Consider the following 25,486-nt stretch of genomic DNA (forward strand, 5'->3'; position numbering starts at 1 on the left):
AAAGAGATTAAGCCTAATGAGAGCGAGTAGATGTGGCAAGAAAGCGGCTGGGTCTTCTTATTGTCGTTTCCATAGAAACCGATGTTTCTCTTAGGGATTGTACCAGGCGGGGGTCTATAACATACAATGATTGGAGATGTTGCTCCAACTTCATGAGTACATTAATAACCTAGAAAAGCCGCAGAACGGTGGATAGGTTTTAGTTTTCGTTTGGGGGAAAAGGGTGTCTTTAGGAAATGATTTGTTTTTGCTGTTAAATACAAACACAAACAACCCACCTGCCTTGCTAAATTTCTGGCTGTGTATGCTGGGGTGAGAGAGACGCGGTGCCTTCTGGCCTGAGTGTACCTTCTTTCAACATACTCGCTGTTTAATACCGCACTCAAAGCTGGGAGTTACAGGGACGTAAAAGCCACGCAGCAGTGGCAGATAAAGATAGCTGTGGACTTTCCATTAATCCTACTCAGACCTGTTTGCCTCTAAACCATCCAAGAGCTCTCAGAGAAAGAGTTACCAGCCTGTAGATGACAGGCGTGCATTTAGGATGCAAGGCAAGGAAGAAATAGTAGCCCAAAGTCCTGGAAATGGCTGATATGGAGCAATCAGTTTGAGTGATGGCTCCCTTGAGGTGGTAATTTATCATGCAGCCCTGGTGTAGGATCCCATGATGGTGCTGCCTAACCCCTGTTTCACACAGACAACGGAGTTCATTTGGATTCTGGCAGAATCACGACGGATGCCTAGTCCCAGTTCTACTGACAAAGTTGATTTGTATATAACCTTAATTAACTGCTCAAGGTCTTTAAATCATCAAAGGCTACACAATTTTAATTTGAAATAAATTAAAGTCTCCTAAATATTTGTTACCTATGGTGTTAGGAGAACAGCGATATATGATCAATCACTAGTTCTCTAAGATATTTTAATTTTGTAAATATATATGTATTTGTGTGCATATCTTTTTTTCTTATTCTGCTTCAGCCGACCAGGTCTGTTGAATGCAAGTGACCCCAGTTATCCTTGGCTTGCAGACTCTTGGCCTGCCACAAGTCTGCCGGTAAACAACAGCACTAGTGGACCCAATGATCTTGGCAATTTTGGTCGTGGAGGTAGGTTTCGTTTTATTCACTCAGTGTATAAAATATAATAGGCTTCTGTTAGTTAACATCTATGATAAACACTGTAATATTTTTATCATTATAGTTCTTTATATGTTTGACTTAAGTTTTGGTTTAAAATTGACTTTAAAATGTTCATTTTGCTTTGTCTCTTTTTACTTCTTCAAAACGTAGGTCTAGTTTGTAACGTACCCCACAGTGGTGAGACAGGATCTGCTTATCATCTCGAGAGAAATGTATTTGTTACTCAGGCTTATTCCCTTTTGTATGACGATGAGCAATCTGCTGTGCAGGGCAATGTAGCCAGGGATAGAGGATGTCATAAGAGCAGAGAACTCGGGGCATGCAGGAAGGATGTTCCTTCAGCAGGAGAAGGACGGAAGAATACTGTTGCTGTCATCTTGCCCATCCCCTTCCTGCTGAGGGACTGCTCTTGGTCTCAGCCACAATCCACGAAGAAGGCCTCGCAACTTTCGTGCTTATTGGCAGAATGAATACATAAAAGGAAACTATTTAGGTTTTTTAGGGTTTTATTTCCATTTTGAGTTGAGGGGGTCCCTTTGGGGATATGAGGTAATGATTTATAATTATGGTGATGAATCTCTAGAGGGGTTATTTTCTTTCAAACATTCTACTCAAATGGGACTTTCAAGATACATGGTTGGGATTTTTAAAAGTCGTAGTAATACTGACATCTGTCTGTTACTTCTTGGTTTCTGTGATTTTATAACAGTTCTGCATAGTGGTGTTCAGAACAAAACTTCCTAATATAAATGTGTATAACAATATTTTTAAAACATCAATAAGTCAATAAAAATCAAGACAACTGTATATATTAAAAATATCTTAAAATGCAAAAAATCTAGAAACCCATCAAACTGATAAATGTGGAAAGAATTCAGTTGTGAACTATAGCAGAATCTGCTTCTGAAGACCATCCCTGTACACTGGTTATATGTTCCCATGCAGAACTTCTTGCCTGTAGTTTTACTACTGTGACTTAAAATTATAACAAAACGCTCTAGATTTATTTTCCATATAAAAATATTCTAAAGATCTTTTTTTACAAAAATATTATAAAATAAGCAAAACTTTTGGTAATATTTAGAAGGCAACTGGATATATACCAGCTGCTTTGTCATTAATATCTTGAAAATAAAACCCTTCAGTACTTTTCCATCTTTTCAGAAGCTCACATGATACAGAAAAATTACCATTTGCTTTTAGCATTTGGCTCTATATGACTGAAACTGGAAGCATGTTTTAAAGCTTTTGGCTTCAATGTGGATGAGGCACAGGTTCAAATTTGTCCAAGAGATGCAACAGTTATATTTTGAAATTCAACAGCTTAGTTCCACCCATGATCTTTACAGTTGTGCTGACCATTTTGTTCTGGCTGTTCTGGGACCACTTATCCCTATCTGTTTCAGCAGTTGAGTTTGGATGCTTCTACATTAAAGATGGATTACAAGTCAGATGTCTTTTAACGTGAATTAACTGTATAGATAGAGCTTGAGCCTCTTTTACTTGTTAAAAGGTCTGTGATAAGACCTTTGTAAAAATTTTGAAAACAGTAAGGTGACAATCAATCACTCTGGAAATTCAGAAGCTGAGGCAGGCAGGTCTAACATTGTCTTTAAGAGTGAAATCCACATTGTGTCCTAGATGGGCATTTGGGAGCAAGGCTATGAGTGGGAAGCACAGGTGAGGTTGCAAGTCCTGTAAGGCCACAAAGTGGTACTGCATCTCCCAAGGCAGCAAGACAGAGCTTCCATAAGAAAGTATTTCAGCACCATTTCATTTATCTCAAGAGTTACAGAACAATGTAGATCTTGGAGAGTTTTTGGGAAAGCATCCAGTAGGAAATGTGTGTTCATCTTTGGTCTGAAATGTACAATGTGGTTTTTTTTGCTAGAACAACTTGGTGGGAAAATCGCACTTGATTTTTACTAGGTGATTATGGCACTTTGTCAAATAGCACTTTAATAGCTCTTTGAGGTAAAAAAAGTAGTCTGTGGTTGTACTGAGAATTCCCAGAATGTTTGGAGAACCACAGTTTATTAGTAAGAATGACTGAAAATTCTTGGCTAGTGGGAAGCTATGCAACTTCCCTTTCAGGCCAGTGCAAATGTGGGTTTGTATTTTAAAATGACTGTATAGCGATGATACCTCTTCAGTTACCAGAAGCGTGCTCTAATAGATGCATGTCTGAGTACTTGAGAGATGAACATTTTGCTAGCTTTTACTTCTATGAGTCTGCAAATCCAATGCAGACAGGTTGAGCTGGACTTACTTCATTTTATATATTAACAACAGAATTTATTTACTAAACTGCAATCCATTATACTTTGATGAAACCAGCTGTTGAAAGGAAAAATCTGCATATTGTGGATGAAACACAGGAAAGATAGGACTGCACTTGGCTCTCAAATCTCATCCTGTATTTGCACATAGATGCTTTTGTGATTGCGTATTTCCCCTAAAAAGCGCATTGGATGTGTGCAGAAAGATAGTAATAACCTGATTTTGAAATATGACCTGTAGTTTGCATTAATTGTAATTTTTTTGCACTTACCATTTATCTGCAGATATAAGTTAATACAATTAAGGCATTTTAAATACTTGACTGTGTCCATTTCCATGTTGTTGTTGTCTGCAAAAACAGATCATGCTCTGATAGACCCAAATTTAATCTGTTTCTGCAGTCTGTCTACTGAGCACTTGTTATTGCCATACTTATTGTTAGTATTACGTTGTTACCCTGAGACTGCAGATGTTATTAGGGTCCATATTAAAATGTTCACTTTTACACACATGAATGCAGTAGAATATAGTTCTCTGGTCTTAATGTTCATCCCAGGGGGAAAAAAAGCCAAACCGATCAAACAAACAGATGAGCAAACAAACAGTGGGAGGAGGCTATGGTATCATATCTCCTTGCTGGGAAAGTCTTGAGACAGTGAGAGAACAACTGTATTCCCTGAGGTTCCACAAAACCCACATCTGACATCTGAGCCTGGAACTGAGCTTAAACCATTGTCTAGGTGCACAAATCATCTTTTCTCTCTGTGGTTTAATGTATATAAAAATGTCTGATACCTAGAACGGGATCTGAACATCCTCACCATAGGAATATGTATTATCTCACGTACATCTAACATCATCTAACAGTCGGAATCCATATCTGCCATCTGGCTATATAAAGCAAATGGCATATAAATGATGCATTTTTCTAACAAGTAAATTCCAGAATGGATTCAACTTTTCAGAGTCTAAATAAATTGTAAAAATAGTACCATTTGATATATTGACCTTTGAGACAGCAGGAAGGGGGTTATCTGCTGAGCTGTAGTTCTCCTTGGGACATCATGCCAGTCATCATTAGATTCTTTACACTTCAGTAGTCTCAGCTTCTAAATCTAGTATTCCACCAGCAAAGGTCACTACAATGTTTAGTAAGGAGAGAGATTGCCAATCTAACTGATTAAAGGTACAAATTGTAGTATGTGATAGGATTCAAAAGATGTAGAAAAGTCAACAGATATTTAGTTAAATACGCTGTACTGTTTTTCAGGCAAATGTACTGGAGTATATGAACAAGTTGTTCTCCATTATCGACACTGTTTTGCCATCTTAAGAGACTGATCACTTTAATCCCTTCAGAATAACAGGTTTTCTTTTACATATCAGGAACAACTTGGTTTTGTCAGGTTTTTCTTTTGTATAGAAGGAGAAATGTACTAGCTAATGTCAAAAAGAAATTAGGTAAGGTAATGCATAAAACTTCAAGGAAGTCAAGGTGATGCCCTTGAAAAAAATTACTTTGAGAGCTTTGGCATCCATTTATGAGTTTTGCTACATATTTGCTGGGAAAGTTTCCTCTGCAATTTGTAGATTCACTCCTTTCATCATTTCCCTGAAGCCCAGACAGTTTCATTGGTTCTGACATAGAGTGAACAATTGAAAACATTCTTCAGTAGAGAAATATTCCAAACTTCACTTTCACAGTTGAAGGTATATAAAAAAAAAAAAAAAAAAAAAAAAAAAAAGATAGTTTTAAGCAGTGAGACATGAAGGACAAGTGGTAGGCCTGTCACAGATGCTGATAGCTTGGCCGTGGTTGTACATCATCTTCCCTTCATTGGCTCATGGACCTCTCAGCTGAAATGCAAACGTGCAAAATGACACATTTATTTTTCATCTTAAATCTTGATACTTTCAGGCTTCCTGTGCATCAATGATTTGTTTCATTCCCCTATGTTCACCACAGATGTGCTGCCACCAGTGCCAGGGCAAGGAGATAAAACTGCTACTATGCTTTCTGATGGAGCCATTTACAGCAGCATTGACTTCACCACAAAAACTAGTTACAACAGTTCCAGCCAAATAACGCAAGCTACACCATATGCCACCACCCAGATACTGCATTCCAACAGCATCCATGAGTTGGCCGTCGACCTACCTGATCCTCAGTGGAAAAGCTCAATTCAGCAAAAGAATGACCTGATGGGATTTGGTTACTCTCTCCCAGACCAAGGCAAAGGCAACAATGGTAATGACGGCTCTTATTTTCCAGAGCCCTTGGCTTCATACTATATCATCTATGCATGAATTAGAAAAATCCTTTTAGTACATGAGACACTGTTCATATTTACGGTAACTAATGCTTACATACCTTGCATGTGTGCTGAACCTCACACAATCTCAAAATATACTGTTCCGTGCTTTTAATCCTCCTTGTCCTGTGCTACTCACCAAGCCCGCTGCCTTCCCTTAGGCTAGGCTAGGCATACATTAAAAAATAAATTAATAAATTAAAACTTGCTGCCCCACCACATCTGCCGCTGACTTGCTAACTGCATGCGTTGCATGTGCTTGTGCTGTCAACTAATCACACGATGCCACTGTGACCTTTGCCCTTTAACCCTTAGCCTTGCTTTACATCCCTGACTACCGCGTGGCTGAGGGACTGGCTAATAGATTGCCACACAACCAGTCACAGGATTTCAGCACCACCAGCTCCCACAACAGCTCTGAAAGGAGTGGCAGCCTCTCAGGTTGGTTCCACCGCTGTGGGTGGGTGAGGGACGGAGGGGTGTTGGTCAGCGGCTGGCTGAGGAGGTGGAAAAACTCCCAGGTCCATTTTGCAGGTCGGTGTATAGGTGCCTGCCCACTGGGATGTTAGTGAACAGCGTCACCTTGGCCTCTGCTAAACAAACAACAAAAAAAAGAGAGAGAAAAAAAAAGAAATAAATAAATAAAAAAAACTTGTGCAAAGCCTTTGGAGGTAATTGGAGAATCCTCCCAATCAGTGCTTGTCAGTGCAACTGCAAACCTTGCCTTGTCGCAACCTCTGCCTGACAGCACAATTCACCGAGCAAATGTATTTCCGCATCAATCCTCGGTTTATAGGTCTCCCTGCAGTGAACTTCATGAGGAGATTAATATTTTTGTTGAGTCGTTAACAGATTCCCCACTCCCACGAGCTCTTTCTAAATGCTGTTTTTCGTGAAGCAGCTCAGAAACAAACGTAGGGCCCTGCAGGATGACTGGGGTTTCAACATTGGTGCCAAGTCTACGTACAAACAGAATGTAAAGTTTATGTGTGCGCTGCATGTTCTGTTGGAAACATGACACATTTTCACTGGATGAAAATGACTGCAATACATGTGGTTGTGTATTATATTTAAATACACCTTTTTCTTGATTTCTTTAATTTTGCTTTCTTGTTGCTTATGTATAACGTATTTTTTTTAAAACAAAAATTAGAAAGCTGGCAATTAAAATGGAAGTCTGCTAGTTCACTTAACTAAAATATGAGAGAGCTGAAAGGATTTAAATGTCAAATTCATACTTTATCCGTAGCCTTTTGAATTTCCACTGTAAGTTGGAACAATTGTAACAGAAACAGATCAACCCAAGAAATGGCTTCTTTCTGTCATTTTAAACGCCTATTCAAATTGAATTTTGAGATTAGAAGCCTATAATCATTGGCCCATAACTCAAACAACCAAATGTGTTTGCAAGCCTTGTGTTCTCCTGGGGAGTATTAGCTGGTTTGAATGAGATTGAAAAATAGGCTTATGGCATTGACAGAGAGGTGTCTGGGAGCTAAGTTCATGCGATACTTCAAGGAGGGTTCTTGTTCCTTGTATGTGAAATGTTTTGGCAAGTAGCTTAGGAAATCGGCTTGATCCTCTGGCTGCATGAAAATGCAGAAATTGATATGCTGCGGTTCGTGTGTGCCAGTTATCAGAGGGCAGTATCACACTTCAGATGTGTTGACAGATACAACTGCCTAAGAATTTTCTCAGAAAATACAAAGTCTCGTTGGAAAATGCCAGTTGATCAAAAGCTGGACTTTGAACAAATATTTCAAGTGAAACCTATTTTGTGTAGTGTTTCTCTGAAGTAAATTTTCTTACGATGCACGGAAACTTCAGGTTGACGGTCTTTCTATGGCCAGGACACTCCTGTTATGATCAAAGCAGCTCACACCTGGATGCCCCAATGATCAGATGAGTGTCAGACTTTTGGACTGCAGAGTCAGTATTTTGCTCTGCCTTGGCCACTAATTATGTCTTTAATACATGCTAATTATGCCTGTAATACATGAGAAACTGGGGGAGACCTTCAAGTAGTCTGATAATTAGAGCATCACTGGAGTCAGAGACCAGCTTTGATTACGTCCTCCCCATCAGGGTGAGCAGGGACCTGTTCTCTCACTTCCTTGGTTAGTATTTTAAGTACTACTTATTATTCAGACTAACTTTCTGTCTCTCTCAAATGAATATCATGAGAAAACCTATCCCACTGTGGAATGGAAAATAGCTAAAAAAACTCAACTGCTTTGTGAGGCAAGGAAACTCTGTGGCTATACTTTGCACAGATCCCAGCTTATGTCAGTGCTATGATCATCAGACCAACTAGCAAATTCTTTTTCCAGGACCTGATTCATCTAGAGATTTAAACAATATAATTGAATTTCAGTTTGAGGAGACATTGAAACATCAAGTATCATTGCTATGGGGAAACAAGGCTTCAGTGCAACAGTTTTCAAACACACGTCAGACATTATGTATTAGCTATCTGTTCCACTAGTCTGACAGTGGAGTAACCCTGCCCATGGGGACAGAAGAGAAATCTCTTGCCCAGCTATACAGTGTAGGATGCTTTCTCTACCAGTAATGACCTTGGAGTTCCTTTCTTTTATTTCTTCATTTAAGCAGTTCCTCAGCTCTCTGCTTTACTCTTTCTAATAGCTCCGTTATCTTTGCCCTTTTGCTCCAAAACCTCCCAGATCCAAGTGACTCCATACTAGCACCCCACACATCCAACTCCATTTTACAAGTCTCCTAAGATTACCAAGATGCTACACTTCCAAAATCTTCCTCTCCACCTCAACTAATTTCTAAGCTGACAAAGTTCTCTGCTTTTCTCTTCTCTGAGTATTCCTAGTGTAAATCCCCCTGCAACATACACACACACACACACTCACTTCTGTGCATGTGCTTTCTTCCCAAAGCAGATCCTCCTGCCTTAGCTTTTGTTGGTTCCTACTCCTGCTGACTTTCAAAAAATTCCCCCATGTTCCACAAATCAAAATTAATGTATGTACTTTTTACTGTTCTGTGGTCCTATTTCTAGCTCCACTTTCCACGATACCTGTGCTTTGAAACCTTTTTTTTTCCCTCCAGAAGGTTAATGTATTTATTCCTCCATTGTCACCATCACTGGGGCTTCTTTTCTGTTGATCAAAATGTTCTTTCCCTTTTCAAGAAAGCTTCCCTCTCTGCCAGGCTACAAAAGGAGGGAAGAGCCTGTCTTGCATCCTAATAGATGCAGTATCAGCTCAGTTCGCACATAGTGAATGGCAGGATCTTGACTGGACTTACTATAAATACTCCAAGACAAGGAAGGAATAACTCTGGTCTGGAATTGAGTAGCAGAAACAAAGCCTCGTTTGCCATGTGCTGCCAGCCAGGCTAATTAGAAACCTTGCCAGACTTGTTGCTTGTCTCTAGCAGCCACAACAAAGAGGTGAAAAGAGGTCTTGGCTACTTCCGAAACACAGAATCACCTTTTTTTTTTTCCCCCTTTCTATTCTTTCCTGGTTTGGCCCAGCTGACATTTGGAGCTAACAGAAGAAAGTCACTGTCTCTCAGATGAAAAGTCCCATGACGCTTGTCTCTGTTGCTACAATTGCACCTCCTTCTGCATGTCTCTGTGCCTAAAGCTACAGCCATGGCAAGAGCATGGTGCCTGCCCGTGCACACTGTGCTGCCCTGCCTGACAAGTCAGTTGTGGCTTTTTTGATTCATTGCTGTTGAGAGCTTTTTACATAGATTTTTTTGGCTGATTCTTATAAATCAGCAAGAGATGTCACTGGGTAAAATGGATTAGACGGTGCTTCCTGCAACAGGCGAGGGATGAATGACTGCCAGCTGGGTGCCCACGGAAAAAGCATAAGACAAACCATTCTTCCACCCAACCATCTAGAGTTTGAAAGCCACAACAATATGGTAATAAATGGATGGGTCTCCGAGCACTCAAGGGATTCAACATCTTGTGTCATTCTTTCTCTTAATGAATTTCTGACAAGAAAAGGTAGTCGGGGCAAAATAAAAGGAGTGAAACAAGTGGGATGAGAGCTTTCTCGGTAAGATCACTTTCCCACAAATGGAAGGGTCTCACCTGCAGAAGTGGGTATGACCATGATAAGAGAAGAAGGTGTAAGGAAAATGCATTGCTCGCTTCAATTCTACTAGCTGCCTCCATTAGAGTTGTACATCAGAAATAGAAACTTTTCTCCGTAGTGGCACAAGATATTTGAATCCTGTGAAACAGGCAGTCCTAAAACCTTGCAGATGGCTTCCTGATTTTTTTTTTTAAATGGAACTTAGTAGATTCCTATCAGAAAAACCCTGTTTCTTTTTGTTTTGACAACTTACACCTGTCATTCTGGCTGAAAGATATTGAGTCTAATGACAATTTTTTTAGATTGTGTCCTTAACCTCTGTGTTTTCCACAGGAAGAGATTATGCAAAACAGTGTTATAAGCACGTTGGATTCTGACAGTTAAAATAATTTGCTATGGTCTACTATATTTTTATCTAACAGTGAATTCAAGAAGTCATAAAGGAGACATGAATAAATCAGTACATATATTTCTGATACAACAAAACATGTCTTTCCTTGGTTGTGTACTACTGTGGTGCAAATGTATGGAGTTTTGAAAAGAAGTAATTTTCAGATATTATTCAGAATATTTTTCCATTCCATTCTACTATTATTTATAACCTTGTAACAACATTATCACGTTGATGCTGATTCTGCTGAGATATAAATACATCTCCTTTTTTTGGGCATGCCATCTGGAATCAGAATTCTTTCAAAGAAATGTAAATAGCTAGCTTTTGTTCCCATATTATATCTCTAACGTTTTATTTTTCTTCTTGGATTTGCAGGTGGAAAAGGAGGGAAAAAGAAGAAAACCAAAAATACTGCCAAGCCCCAGAAAAATAATGGTTCTAACTGGGCCAGTGTTCCCCTCCCACCCCCTCCTGTGCAGCCGCTTCCAGGCACAGAGCTGGAGCACTATGGAGTGGATCAGCAAGAAGCAGGGTAATCTGTTTTTCTTTTTCTTTATAAGGAAAATCTGTAGTTTGCAGAGATGAGGCTTTTTTTTTAATATATATATGTATGTATGTGTGTATATATATTGCTAAGTGGCAATATTCTGTTTTGTTTTAATAACAAAAAAAAGAGGAGTGCCTTATCCAATAGACTTATTCAAGGTTGTGAAGGAGGAACGTTTAAATAGCTTCTCTTGATAGTGACTGAAGATGGAAATAAAAGTGACCTTGCTTCATGATCATGTAGGGCTTCTCTGCTTACTCATGCTGAGAAGAATCTTGCTTCACATGTAGCTTAATTGAATTCTGTTGGGACTGCTTGCAGATGATGGGACTCAGAGTGTGTAAGGATGACATAATCTGGCTGCTTGTATTTTTTCACTGCTTTGATATTTAAAAATATTAGAGCCAACAGAACAAAAAACCCCACACACCATTGGATTAATTTTACAAGATCAACCAGTAAATTATAATCTTCTCATCATCTTTGAGAAAAAAAAATCACAACTGAGGCAGGCATGCTATTTTTAGGCCTTTTTAAAATGAATTAAACAACTCTTGAGTTTCTGGAAACTTGCACTTATTTTTTGATAGCTTTAACTTTTATCTCAAGGACACAAAATCACACATAAAGCACTAAATGAGAGGAAAGAGACATTTCCTGCACAGAGAACAATTATGGAATGCTTTTTATGAAGTTAAACTATATGAAATACCAGGTTATCAAACTCTAGAGGAAAATCAGAGTATATGGAAAAACAGTTTACTGTGATCAGCTCTGTTAGAGCCTTTGAGAACTATTGTTCTGTCAGGAACAAATTTCTGCCTGTTTAAACACGTGGATTAATCAATATTTCCTAAGGATTTAACATACGTTTTAAAAATAATTGTAATAGCTTTACTGAGTAAAAAATACTTCAAGTGTTTTCTCTTTTGCAAGCATGAATTGACCATCACTAATTTTTGAATGACAATTACAATAATTAAATATTAATATTTGAGTTTATACCAAGTCCTTCAATTCTTAAAATTAGTAATAACTAACAGTAAGTCAACAGAGTTCATCTTACAATGAAGCTGTATTAGAGTTAGAATTTCAAAGAAAATATAAGGGAAAATTAGTAACCTTACTGATTGTAAATGTTTAAATCTCAAGGCAAAAAGTCCATATAATCATTTTGTTCTGTATTTTGTTATAAAAACTAAAATAAATTTAAGATTGTTTTGCCATATAATATTTGTCTTTATTAGTTTATATCCTTACAACATATGTGCAGCCATTTCACTAAAATAATTACGCTATAGAAGACAAACAACTGGGATTTTCTTTCAGGACAATGACATAGCATAAAAGGTAGATGAAAACACCTTCTAGAAAATCCCTTGTGACATGGACCTTGACTCCTTAGTTTCTTAAAGTATCTGTTATTTAGCTGGAAGGAATGATGTTGATCACCGAGACGACACTGTAACGTTATTTAAGGATAAGGTAATCACCGGCCTTCCAGGTCCCAACAATTCAGACTTCACTTTTTCCTCTGATTATCTTTTGAATTAGCCTTCTCTGTATTTTGTAATATCTTATTAATAGTGGTTATAACAAGACCTTCTCATGTGCATTTTACCAAGCACTCAAAAGATTTGAAGATTAGACTTAAATATCAGTCTTGAGCTACAGTAATTTGCAACCAACTTTGCTGAAGCCAGTGAATCTGCAATGCCCATACTTCCTGAGGACATATCCGATGCTAATGCGTGTTCTGTACTCAGGGGCTGATCTTGTTTCTGTGGTTTTCAACATGCTAAAATGGATTGATTTCATAGGCTGCATTCCTTATATTGTCTTTAATATTGATATATTGGGTAAAAAAAAAAAAAAAAGAGAGCAAACTTTTTTTTAAACTGGTTTAGTTTTCTTTAATTTGCTTTGATGTGTACTATGTGTAACAAGTTTAAGGTGCTTTAATTTTAGAATTAATTACATGCAGATGTAATTATATTATTAATTACAATTGAAAAATGAACTTCCAGTAAGAAAATCTGAAGATTTTATTGAAGTTCTCACAATGTGTTATAGGTGAACATTTAAAGCAATAAAACAGGAAGCTGGCATCCAAAGAGAAACTTATTTTTCTGTGCATGTCTTCCTATAAATCTTGAATTCAAGTGTCAGTTTCATTGGCATGAGTGTCCCAAAAATTTTGACACCTTATTTTGCTTACTGGAAATGAACACTAGTATGCTATTGGCTTATAAAATGTAAAAGAGAATCCACAATAGCAGCAAGTGGAAAAAAAAAGTCACCTAACTCAGTCATAGGTAAGGAAGGAAAAAAAAATACACTCTTAGTTCTCTCTACCATTTTCTACCCAGAAGAACTGAGGTTTTCATTCACCTTCATTTTTCCACGAACTGCAACACATATAAGGAGAGGTGAACATGCTAATCCAAGCAGCCATTTTATATCATGTGCTAGCTTTTAGGATGTCTTAAATTCCTATATATCCTGTGCAGAAAGTCTCTTTATACTGTTTTTTTTCTGGCAAGGTATTACCTGTGAAACTTTCCCCTTTTTTGTGGTCTTCTACAAATTCTCTGCTTGTTCCTTGTTGTCTTCCTTAATTTTCCCTTGTACATACTGCAGACTCTTTGAAGTTTCTCTTTTCCTGTAGTAGCTCCCAATTAAGTGTGTTCCCTTTCCCACCCCTTTTAGAGAAGCTGCTTTGGCTTGGTTTTATCTAATAAATTTGACAGTAAGGAAACGCTTATTAATTATTCATTACCGTCTACTTATGCTCTTTTCACAGATAATATGCATGATCTTGAGGTAAACCTGGTAAAGGCAGTCTCCATATTGTCATGGTTTTTCTTTATTTCATACTAGTGAATATACTTTAAAATGGAATATTAGCTGCTGGATGTCAATATATTTGATAGTAATTTTCTGTCTTCAGTAAAAGTAAAGAAGATAATACCTTTTACATCAAAAAATCCTTTCTGGCAAGGCCTAGAGAGGGAAGCTGTCTTAGTTGCAACGATGTGTGTAGTGAAACACAATTGCAGAATGTGCCGCTTTTTTTATTTTGAAGAAAAATAATCTACCAATGTAATGAATCAAGCTCTTTCATAGCAAAAGATACTTTAGAATAGAAGTGCTGAGAATAGAATAAAAGTTATTAGAAACATAGAGAGTCATGCTTGTTAGCCAGAGCTTATTAGGGACTTAATTATCATGAAATTATAAGCAGAGGTCCCTAGTGAAGTTAAGGTGCTTAGAAGTTAATAAGAAGTACTTGAGGAAGGTTGCATTTTCACCAAGTTGTATTTACTTGGAAAACTAAAAAAGAACATGGATGTGACCAATATTCACTATGCTCCTTCCAGAAGTTTTAATAACTGTGTCTTTTATATGAAGTGTAGTTACTATGTAGCCTGTTAGATTTGCTAGCTTTTTCCTGCAGGGTTTTTGGTTTTGTGGTTTTTTTTGTTTGGTTGTTGGGTGTTTTTTTTTTTTTCTTTTTTTAATGCAGTTTAGAACAGGTGGCTATTTTGGACATCTTACATTATGAAGACAATGGTTCTTGTATCTTGTACCTGAAATCTTGACTCTCAATGGCCTGAACTTCAGGCTTAGGGTCCTTTCCATTTCAAACAAAATCTGGGTAAAGATATGGTACTTGTGCAGGATCTTTTTACTAAGAAATCTTTTTACTATCAAGCTGAACATTTGGGGATTTGAAGCAAGTAGGGTCAAAAGGCGAGTACATCCAAAGCACATTTATGCATTATTGAAAAGTCACTAGGGAGTATCTTTCTGCCTTGTCCCTTTTAAAGAAGCAGCCATTAGACCAAAGCATGAGTTTGAAAGAGTACAAGTGACAGAGCTGTTGCACTGTACGTTTTTAGCTGCATGAGTTAGGATGGTCTCTTCAACCTTGGGTGGCAATGTCATGTGTGAGTATTGCAAGGAAGGACAAATTAGAGCTAGACATAGCTTAATCTGTCTCCTAAGGAATTGAATATATATCATATAACATTTTCTTAGTTCTCTGTGTTATGAAAATGGTAATGATAAATCATTCAAAAGCTCCTAAATGCCAAGTGTTAAGATGCTGCATTTATTTGCACCTCTGTACATGTACGTACGATTGTGTATCTATATATGGTTATATCTAGATATGGATTTAAAGTGATATCAGTCTCAATTACAAGGTATGTCTTCCACAGACTTTTGGATGATTAAGTCAGGTTGTTTTAGTCATCCTGAATCTGTAGTTTTAAGTACAGACTACAGACTTTTGAATAAGAAAAAAGTAGCTTAGTTAATTTTAGAAAATTTTGGTTTTGCTTAATGTAAATGTTCTGTTCATAATACAGGTTTTGTGATTGCTCTGTCTCAGTGTTCCCAGCCTTTTTGTAACCCAGCTTCACACTTCAGAAAATTGGCAGTGATTCATTTTTCACTGGGAAATTGGTAATTCCTTCCTTCCAAATCAGAAGCTTTAAAGGAATATTTTTAAACTGGTTTGAGAAATTAACTGTATAATGCAATGCATTGCCTGCCTGCATTGCAGAAAAAAAGATTTTACCTTGTCAGCAGTTCTTGAAGGTGGAAAGAAGATACAGTGACTTAGATGATGCTTGGGGAATGGCTTTTAAAGTGTGAGATGGTTTGACAGTGAAGGAGCTGTGAGAGCTTTTGGTTGTCTGATTGACTTTTGAAGAGAGCTATCTATCCTCAGGTATTTTGGAATACAGTGGGAGTTAAGAAATACGTGCAGATACTCAAGGGACTGCAGACTGACTGGATGTTTTGAAGAAGGGAAGAGTAGACGGTATTGAGATTTGAGTGGTGTGATCATCAGCAAAGTTGGCACAATTGACGTTGTGTTCATATTAGGGAGTTACTCTGGGGAGATAACGCAAAGGGATGACTACATAAACTATGGCCTATGTGTCTTGAGTGATGCTGGTGTCTCTAAAGGACAGGGTCCTGGGATGATACTGTAATACAACACAATTGAAGGGTCCTGTGATGAAGACATAGACAGAAAAGGACTGAATTGCTGGCAAACCTTGCTTAAGAAGTAGTAATAGAATATAAAGCTTCTGTTTCTAGCTGCAATTAGATGTAGCATCACCTCTTACACCTTTGGTATGAAACTAAAAATTGGACCACAGAAAGCTACCAGAACAACTCTTATATGTGAAGATTGATGAACTTGCTATTGAAGAATATTGGTAGTTGTTAATATTTTCATTTACTTTGGGCAGGTGTTTTTCAAAGTGTTTAGAAATTTAGCAGTCTAAGTAAGTCCCAGTAAAGACTAGTTAGGAGGTGGGGTGCTGGCAGAGCTGTCAACGTGTGTGCTAATGTATCTTATCAGCTGGTGCTGTGACATAGCATATGCTTAGGGTCAGTGCTGCTGCGACAGGAATGTATTACACATCATAGCAGATACCTATGTGCAGTATGAAAAGACCAGAATTTATATGGGAAGTGTAGCTTTTTGTTTAAGCTGCAAAATAAAATAGTAGATTTATGGACAAATAAAGGGGAGGATGGGAGTCAGGAAGTGCATAAGTGCAACTATGTAAACCTCGCTCTGCCTTTTAAAAATGCTGCTATTTTCATCTCTAGGTCAATCTTCATGCATTTTCCAAGGTTAATGATCCAGGAAGTAAGTTTTTGTTGATGGTTGTGGGGTAACATTATCTAATCACCATTAACAAATGTGATAATGGATCAGTATTTTTTGTTGTGGCACATCATATTCAAGTTGCTTAGCTGTTGTGAGAGAAATTAAACAAGCTCAGTAAGGAGAATTTAAGCAATTATGACCCTATTTTCAATAAATTTTAAAGCTCAAGCTGCGTGTAAGCATTCAAACTGTAGCAAAAATCCTGTACACACACCCTCTACTGCACAGCAAAGATGAGATTTGATATATGCTAAGTTTACTTGATTTTTATTTTAGATATGACAGTGATGGTTGGTGTCCGCCTTTGCCAGTTCAGACCTACCTACATCAGGGCATGGAGGATGAGCTTGAAGAAGATGATGATCGCGTTCCCACGCCTCCTGTCCGAGGAGTAGCTTCGTCACCTGCGATCTCCTTTGGACAACAGTCAACTGCAACCCTCACGCCTTCTCCACGAGAGGAGATGCAGCCAATGCTTCAAGCCCACCTTGATGAATTAACTAGGGCTTACCAGTTTGATATAGCAAAGCAGACATGGTAAATGTTTGGAAGGGGCACCTGCAGTCTGGGAAATGAAAGCATAATGATAATAATTTATTCCTTTATGGCATAGATATCAACTGTGTTCAGTAATGTTTCAGTAATATTTCCAAAGCAGTGAAATAGAAGAAGAAATAGCAAAACTGTACCTATAGTGTGGAGGCCTTAAACATTACTAGGTGCTTTTTAAACAATAATGCTTGGTAATACATTAAAATTTGGCTAAAAACATGTAAAAATAATATTCCTCTGGAGGTTTTCTATATATTCAACTAAGCAGTTGACACCCACCTACTGACAACTTTCATACAGTTCAGAGTACTCTCTTTTCAGTATAGTGGAATATATGAATTTGTAAGGATTTTCAAAAATATTGAGGTGCTAAATTCTCATTTAAAAATAATACCAGTCACTTGAAATAGCAGTGTAGCAGATTATACTCTGTGTCACATGAGAATGAAGCATTTGCATCTCTGGCTGTAGTTTGAAATACCATGAAAATTTCTGATTCATATGGAAACACCCAGAAATAGCAGGAAGGAAGTTGTTAGTATTTACAAAATGAATCTAGTGCTTTAGAGTGCTTTATGCCTGTTTAAAGGAAGAGCAAGCAAATACCACAGTAACATTTCCCCTGCAAAACAAACAGAAGTAAACTCTTCCGGGACTGAAAAAGAACTTGTCAACTGTACCAGGCTGGGGATACGGTGAAGGTCAGTTGCTTTCTGGATGTTCCCTAAGCGGCAGTTGTCCTTTTACAACTTTTCTATCCAGACAAAGCCCGTGAATCTCGGAGGAGAGGAGCAGAGCTAGTTACCGAATGGCACGCTGCCAGCAGAGGAGCAGCCTTTCTTCGCTTTTAAATAAAGCCACAAAGTTATTCAGCTTGAGCTACCATAAATAAATCAGGCAGGTAGGCAGGCGGTGCCAAATCAAAGCCAGCTGTTTTCCCTGGACACCGTCAAAGCCTGGAGGCTTGTCTGCAATCTGCACTCAATCAACAGGGTACTTGCGTCCCACTGCAGTGCCCCACGCTGCCAAGCGCAGGCCCCGGCCTGCCTGTGGGACAGACCCAAATCCCAGGCAGCAGCTAGACCTGGATGGTAGAAGGCAGCTGAATTTTGAGCCAGCACACAGATGCATACCCTGTCTGTGCAGTCAATCGCTGCTGCATTTTGCAGCTGTTTCCCTTTCTATGCCCTGCAAACCATGGGTGCCAGTCTGGGAGTGGGAGTCTACAGCAAAGCCTCTTGAAGCTGACAGGAAAGGTCTGGCTCTGTTTTCAGAGTAATGAAAAATGGGAACTGTCTTAATGTGTTTAAGCCTGTACAGATTTTAATGTCATTCTTATGCAGGGTCACAGTAATTGAGCCTGAAACTCTGAAAAAAATATTGAGGGGAGAACATATTTTTTTTCATAATAGGATCTTATGACAGATATTGGGGTAAAACCTGACGGCTGCAAATACAAGTGATTTTTGTAGTAGTTGTGACATGGAGTTATTTAACACTTTGATATTGTTTGGCTGGACATGTATCATGCTGTTCAGTCAGTCCTCCGTTGTCTTAAGTGGGAAGGAAGACTTAGTTTTCTTTTCACAAAGTTTACCTGTCCAGTGTGGAGGGGGGAAACAAAACCAGGTGACACCTGTCAGATAGGTTACTGTAGGAGTAACAGAAGTGAGATACAGAGACCAGCCAACTAGAAATTTAAGAAAGAGCACATTAGATATTACTGGAAAAGAACATAATCATTATGGCCTTGATCCAGCAAATCGCTTAAGTATATGCTTAACTACAAGTACATGAAAAAATGACTTCAATTCTTCTACCACATGCTTAACATTAAGCGTATACTTAAGTATTTTGCTTGATTGGGAGCTAATCACACTGGTTATTGAGGGTTAGTTAGATGGTAGTGCCCTTTAGCACAGTATTTTGAACACTGCATAGCTGAGAACCTGGTGTCCAGACAAAAAAGTATTCAAGAACTGCTTATCAGGAGGAGGTTGTGTATCAGAAAGGAAGCATTTGCTCTGCAAATAAGCTTCAGAGTAAGGAAGAAGTTAAAACCTACACCAAGGTGGAGAGAGATTCCAGTGGTACATAACATTTACCTTGACATTCTCAAATCCAATTATTCTCAGATCCAATAGATTGATATTGGGGGGGGGGCGGGGGGGGGGGGGGGGGGCGGGGGGCGGGGCGAAGAAAAGAAAGAAAGCTCTTTGAATAAAAATAATTACTGCACTTACCAAGTTCAGGCAATAATACAGCACCAAGTTGTCATCAAAAATATGTTAGAGCTAGGAAACCAAACAAAAACAGCTGACAGTTATAATTTTTTCTATTATGCTGATGTCCAACCAAGAGACCAGCAGAATCCTGGCTCCTGTCCAGAGTGCTGCCGATTTGAATCAGGTCACAGCACCTCCTGTACAGCCACCCAAGGATTCCCACGTGCTGAAGTTAGCAATTTCAATCATGGTACATGCTCTTATGCCAAGGCCAGTCATGCCTGGGTCTCCTGGCACAGCTTGCTGTGTACCTGTAGTGGTGTGGAGAATGCTGCATCAAAAGGTGATGGTTGTTCCTTTTGTCTCTATCCTCTCAGAGACTACACAAATTAAACTCCAAGTTCCGTGCTTGCCTTTGGCCATTTAGCTATCCTGTGGGTGTTTTTTTTATCTTTGTTTTTCTTCTTTTAATTGTGATTGCTGCATACAGTAATTTCACACATGCATGGCCTAATACTGCTGCAATTAAATCAATTAAACTACTTGGAATAAAGCAAAATAAAAAGGCTTCACTGATAGGTTCATTGGACTTGAAGATTTCTTCCGTCCTATTGGCCATTTCCTCATCTTTAGGGTGACTTCTGCTTAAGGGCACTGAGTCTGTTTAAGCAGAAATGAAATTTTATTTTGGCTCAACTTGTGATTTGCAAGGTGGAACATTGGGTGAGACACCTATATACTAGGTTGGGATTCAGAATTGTGGTTTTCCATGGACTTCCTACCTGATTTGTGTAGCCTTTGTGTACATCATTCCTAATCTGTACAAGGAAAATGTTGACCTTCCTTATCTTACAGAAGGAGAAGTATATTTAAAAATGGAAAGTGTGCAGGTACTCTGGTATTTGAAGCTATGGTGAATAACTAAACTGGCTTTTCTGGAGTTTAACCTAACAAACACGTTTTGTAAATCTACTTCAGGACTTATTGAAAGGCCTATCTTCTGTTGACCATGGGGTACCACGTCTCAACAATTCTGATGATGTTTTCCTGTTTGTTTGTGTAGGCACATCCAAACCAATACACAACCTCCTCAGGCTCCAGTTCCGCCCCTAGGATATGTATCTGGAAACCTTATTTCAGATTTGGAAACAGATGTTCCAGATGATGACGATGATGAGGATGATATTGAAGAAGAAACTGTAGAAATCAGTAGGCCACTAAGAGGTCTAGAGCATACTCCAGGCTCCAGTATGGACAATCTAGACAGCTCTGTGACAGGTAACCAAACACAGTTAACAGTAACACTGACTTGTTCCTAACAGTAAAATACATCATCAGTCAAACACTTTCTAAGTGAAAATTTATTCCACTCTATTTCTGTAACATTTAAAATGTGTTAATATTAAACGCTAAAGTTAAAGAAGGATTTGAAAATACTTTGCTTTGGTGCAAAATGATAAGAAAATTCATGAATTTTAAAAAGCTTTAAAGACTTGAAAGAAAACTCAATTATATCCTAGCTTTCATGAGAAGTTCACTCTACTAGAGAAGCAAGCCAGTTACATGAAAAGGAGGGGGGAGACCTTGGCTTAGAAATATATATTTCATAAATCAGGAGCAGCATAAAAATGTTATCTTAAAGCACTTTTAGATATTTTGCTGGGTAAATGCTTTCACATATGACCACAGGGAAGTTAAAAGACTTCAGAATAAGTGTAGTTATATCAGTACAGCATTTATTTGTAGAGTAAATACAACATTTATGTAGGAAAATGTGTATTTTGAATCTACTTTGTATTGCTTAATTTAGTAATTGTTCCCTTTCAGTGAAGATACTTAATTATTCTGACATTCTTTCCTTCACTGCTCCTCACACTTTGCATGCCTTGGAAAGGTACAACAAGGGATCATCGAAGGGGGCCTATAAAGGCACGCTATAACTAATGCACAGAATCAGAATGAAAAAAATTGCTGTTGATAAAACATAGGCAGTGAAATACATTTTCCTGAAAAATACAGATTTTATATGGACATAATGTATATTTTGTAAGCATCAGTATATGTCCCTTTAGGTTGAAGTTGAGCCTCTGTATAATGTCCTGTATCCATAACATACAACTGTACTGGAGACCCAAATGTACATAGCGTCTGTAGCTCATAAAAGCTAGTAGGTGCTGCTTCAGTGTTCGACCTCAGTTGAAGAACGCTGATTGTTGGTTGTACCTTAAGGGAGATTTGCTCAGTACAACGTACTACCATAGTGCCTCTGAATTTCATCTCATTGTTCTGGACCTTTGAAATTCCAAGGATTTTCCACCCTTACTTAAACATTGCTATTCTGAAACCACTGCAGGAATATGACAGTGATAGAACATCAATACCTATAATTTTCTTCCTTTTCCCTTGTTGAATTAAATAGTGTGTAGCTTAATCCCACTTTCCAGGTTTTCCTTCACCCCAGGGCCAGACTGCTTGCCAATCTAATTAAGATTTAAGAATTGTATCTCTGCTGCTGTGATTTGAAATCCAGATTCAACTGAAGACCGTAGAGTTAAAGTTTAAATCCCTGAATTGAGAAGGTTAACTTATTAGTGCATGAGTATGTTAAGTCACTTCGCTTGAATTTCTAGTGTAATCTCCTTCAGGCTATAATTCTGCATATTTTTACATATCTCACTAATGGCTCAGAAGCCTTTCCATTAGGAATGCAGTAAGGGTTTTGCACTGGTAATACAGCAATAAATTAAGAAAGAATCAGGTTGCTATATATTTTCCATTTGGTATGTATTAATATGCCAATGTTGATATATCTGTAAATCAGAAAATGAATATTTTTCACATTTGCATCTTCACGTAATATTTAGGACTGCCGTACCTAGCACAAAGTAAGGAATAGCTGAATTTCTGTTCCAAATTGCAGACTTCTGTGCTTACTACAATTTGTCCTTTTACTCATAACATTCAAGTTTGTTATAATAGTTCTAAGTCTTGTTAAAGTATTGGAGCATTAAATGTTCAGTTATTTTAGTGTTAAAATTTTCTTGGAAGTAGTTAGGCAGAACCTGGTAGACTGGGAGTGTACTTAAGGTGATCCAAATGCACTCCTACTCATCACCACCACTGTCTTGATGTGTCCTCATCCAGCTGGAAATTTAGGGTTTTCTTTTGCTTTTTCTTTGTCTTGTTTAATTACTAGTTGGATCTGTTCCTTGTTCTGGTCCACCACATGGCAAGGTGTTTGCTGGCACTGCAGGAAGGGAATGTGCAGCTGGAAGGGAAGCAAAGTGATAGACTGACCCTATACTGTGTATAGCCAACACTTAGATTAACTTAAAACAATTACAGCAGTGGAGCCTTACAAAAATACATCCAGAATGTTAGTCTAACTGATCTGTGAAATGACAAACTATCTGAATAACAAAACTACTGTTTTCTCAGTTACTATGTGGGTAAAACCTCGATTTTCTGAGGACTTCTTTTGTGTTTGTTTTTTTCTAGAGGTGAAAGGAATTTTCTTATTATGCTTGTGCAAATTGTTTCAAAAGAGAATTTTAATTTTTGTGTATCTGTTTCTGTTAACTCTTCCAAGCTGCGTTTACTGGTGTTAAGGAGGGTGTATAACAAAGTGCATTCATTGTTTCTAAGATGTTTCTCATTCTCTAATTTGAGTGTCTTTAGAATACTGTAGAACAACTAAATTGTCCTTTCTTGCACTTTGAATATACAGGCTACTTCTTTTCATAGGGCTTTTGGTGACTTAAACCAGCATTTCCCTAGGAATTTGTATACCATGCTTTCACTTCTTTAAACATTTTATTAAAAAATGGAGACAAATGAGAACAGCTAACCCAGATAAAGCAATATTTCTGTTCATTTTGAAGTGCATCCTGTGAATTCAGTGTTTGTGAGAAATCTAAATTGTGAGGAATCTGGGTTCAGACTTCCTTCAGAGTTGCTGTACGGTGAGCATGGCGAGTTTCCTCACCCTGTGCTGTTAGCGTGCCTCAGTGATGGCTTGAAGATACCCACTCTCGGAGTGAAATGGTACTTTGTCCTTTCTGGCTGAGCTGAGACCAAGGTTTTCATCTGATGCCAAATACGGGATTCTCTGAGGGGAAACACTGGTGCTGTGCAAACCGAGCTCAGACCGTTAAATTCCTGTGAAACTACAGTGTTTCTCCTTTAAAAGTCAGGTTGTCTTCCAGGCCCTCGACTTTTAGTTACAGCTAACTGAAGATTCAGACAAGGATTTTATCTGTACTATTAAGCTTTTCTCTTTGCAGGTGGCAGAGACATAATGTTGACATGTATAATAAAGTGAAAAGAAAGGAGGAATGCACAGTAACTATTTCTTAACATTTTCCAGATATTGCAAAGAAAACTCAAGGAGGGAGCTTTATATTTGAATGATTGTGGGATAGAATATGAAATTAAAGCCAAAGTTTTGATTTGTTCGCAGCATGGTTTGTTACTGAGACTGATTGGAGGGGGGGGGGGTGGGGTGTAAGAACTGAAAAGCAACTGTAAAAATTCTTCTCACGTGACTTTTATTTCACATTTAGGGTTATTTTTGCTTTCAGACACACATTTAAATATGGTGGGATTATTTTTTTTTTGCTTATGTTGAATATTTGCCTGTATAATGAATTGCTGTGCAGTTATGGCATGAATGGTCACAAAGAATCTGTTATGTTATTCTACGTTAATAGACTTAATTAATTGCATATGATGACTATATAAGAAATTAATTTGCTTCTCACTGAAATCACTAGGAACAACACTAGGCTTTGTCAGATCAAAGTATTATGGTCTGGGGTTTTTTTTTGCTCTCTCCTTACCTTCTCCTCCCCCAGCACCACCAGTGAAGCTAGCAGTGAGAGTTGGTACATCTTCCATCCTGGTGCATTTTGACTGAGGGAAGAGATACACCCATTAACTAGGATGTAAATTGGAACAAGCCCTTTTCTACCTAACTGATACAAACTGATATAAGCAAAGAGATATTCTTGTAAACAGTACTACTGCAAATGGATAACAGGGTTTTTTTCCCCAGTAGAATTATATAGATCTGAAATTATAAACATCTCCTTAGGCTGTATAGCCCAGCGAGGAAGAAAATCCCTTATTTGGCATGTTTTGGTCTTGATTAAAAGAATCACTGATCACTGTCTGTATGGTAAAAGTTGTTCATTCATTGTGTCTGAGCACAAATGGAATAATTCTTGGAAATTACACAAAATCATTTTCACAAGCCGTAATTTACTGTGGCAGAGCTCAGTATTTATATTGATTTGCTTAGGGATACCTATTGCAAAAAATTCTATTTTATAAGCAGTTAGACAGATTGCATTTAATAGGAAGAATGTGTTTCATGGATTAAATGTGTGCTCAGAAAATAGGAAACTGCTACTTTTTGTACCTCATAAAAATGGTAATGCAACAATTAGCAGGGTCATATTATAAAGCACAGACTTTACTCTAGCTTAATGGATCTAGGGATATGCATTCATCAGCAACGATAGATTTAGCATAAAACGACATGTAAATGAATTGATGACTGATCATAAATTAATTTTAGTGCTGAAGAAGTAATAGAGACACAGCAAGATGCCACTTTATCATAGTATTTTACTGCTCAGCAACATTTGAGCAACTACTTAGTGTTCTGTGTGCATTTCTTTTCTAACAGCTTGAATAAATTTGAGAATTTTTTGTGCCTTTCAGCAATATGGAAACCAAAAAATCTAGAAAGATTGAAAATGCAAACAAATAAATTTGGCTAAGTGACATAGATTCATTTTTCATTAAATTTTTCTGAAGGACATTAATTATGGTTGGACCTGAGAAGCGCCATATACGTATGTATATGACTTTTACCTCCTTTTGTTTAGTGTTTCCTGCCCCATAATACAAATTTTAAAACTGAAGGGGTTATTTCAGGTGTATACATTTAAATATTTGGGCTTTTATGGCAAAGCATAACATAAAGTAGAAGACCAGATCTAATTTTTGAAGTGTGATCATATTTATATTCTGCATTCAGCCCCTTCTATTACTCTTCCTTATTTTAATGGTGCAATGACTATTTCCCCTTTTGTTCCATCACTTCCACCAAATTCAGTGGACACTCTTTCCTTGTAATTATGACAGTAGTCAAACATATCCAAAAGAGGATAATGTCTTTCTCCTGCACAAAGGCTAAAGGAATTCTGTAACTGATTCCAGCTCTGGAGCCCTCACCACAGGAAAGACAG

At 37.9% G+C, this 25,486-nt stretch overlaps 1 protein-coding gene across 9 annotated transcripts in view; it reads left to right on the plus strand.

The window, feature by feature from the left end:
- Positions 1-25,486, plus strand: part of ROBO2 (roundabout guidance receptor 2) — a 476,615-nt gene that overhangs the window by 423,035 nt on the left and 28,094 nt on the right. For 5 of the 9 annotated variants that reach the window (XM_040582899.1, XM_040582900.1, XM_040582903.1 and 2 more), the window contains exons 20-25: positions 982-1,109; positions 5,389-5,670; positions 6,050-6,175; positions 10,586-10,742; positions 16,732-16,992; positions 20,296-20,510. In XM_040582899.1, the coding sequence (XP_040438833.1) occupies positions 982-1,109; positions 5,389-5,670; positions 6,050-6,175; positions 10,586-10,742; positions 16,732-16,992; positions 20,296-20,510 (1,169 nt within the window). The remainder of the gene's footprint in view (positions 1-981; positions 1,110-5,388; positions 5,671-6,049; positions 6,176-10,585; positions 10,743-16,731; positions 16,993-20,295; positions 20,511-25,486) is intronic. The other 4 variants (XM_040582901.1, XM_040582905.1, XM_040582904.1 and 1 more) reach the window with 1 other exon arrangement.

Source organism: Falco naumanni, chromosome 2 (assembly GCF_017639655.2).
Source record: "Falco naumanni isolate bFalNau1 chromosome 2, bFalNau1.pat, whole genome shotgun sequence".
NCBI classification, from domain to species: Eukaryota; Metazoa; Chordata; class Aves; order Falconiformes; family Falconidae; genus Falco; species Falco naumanni.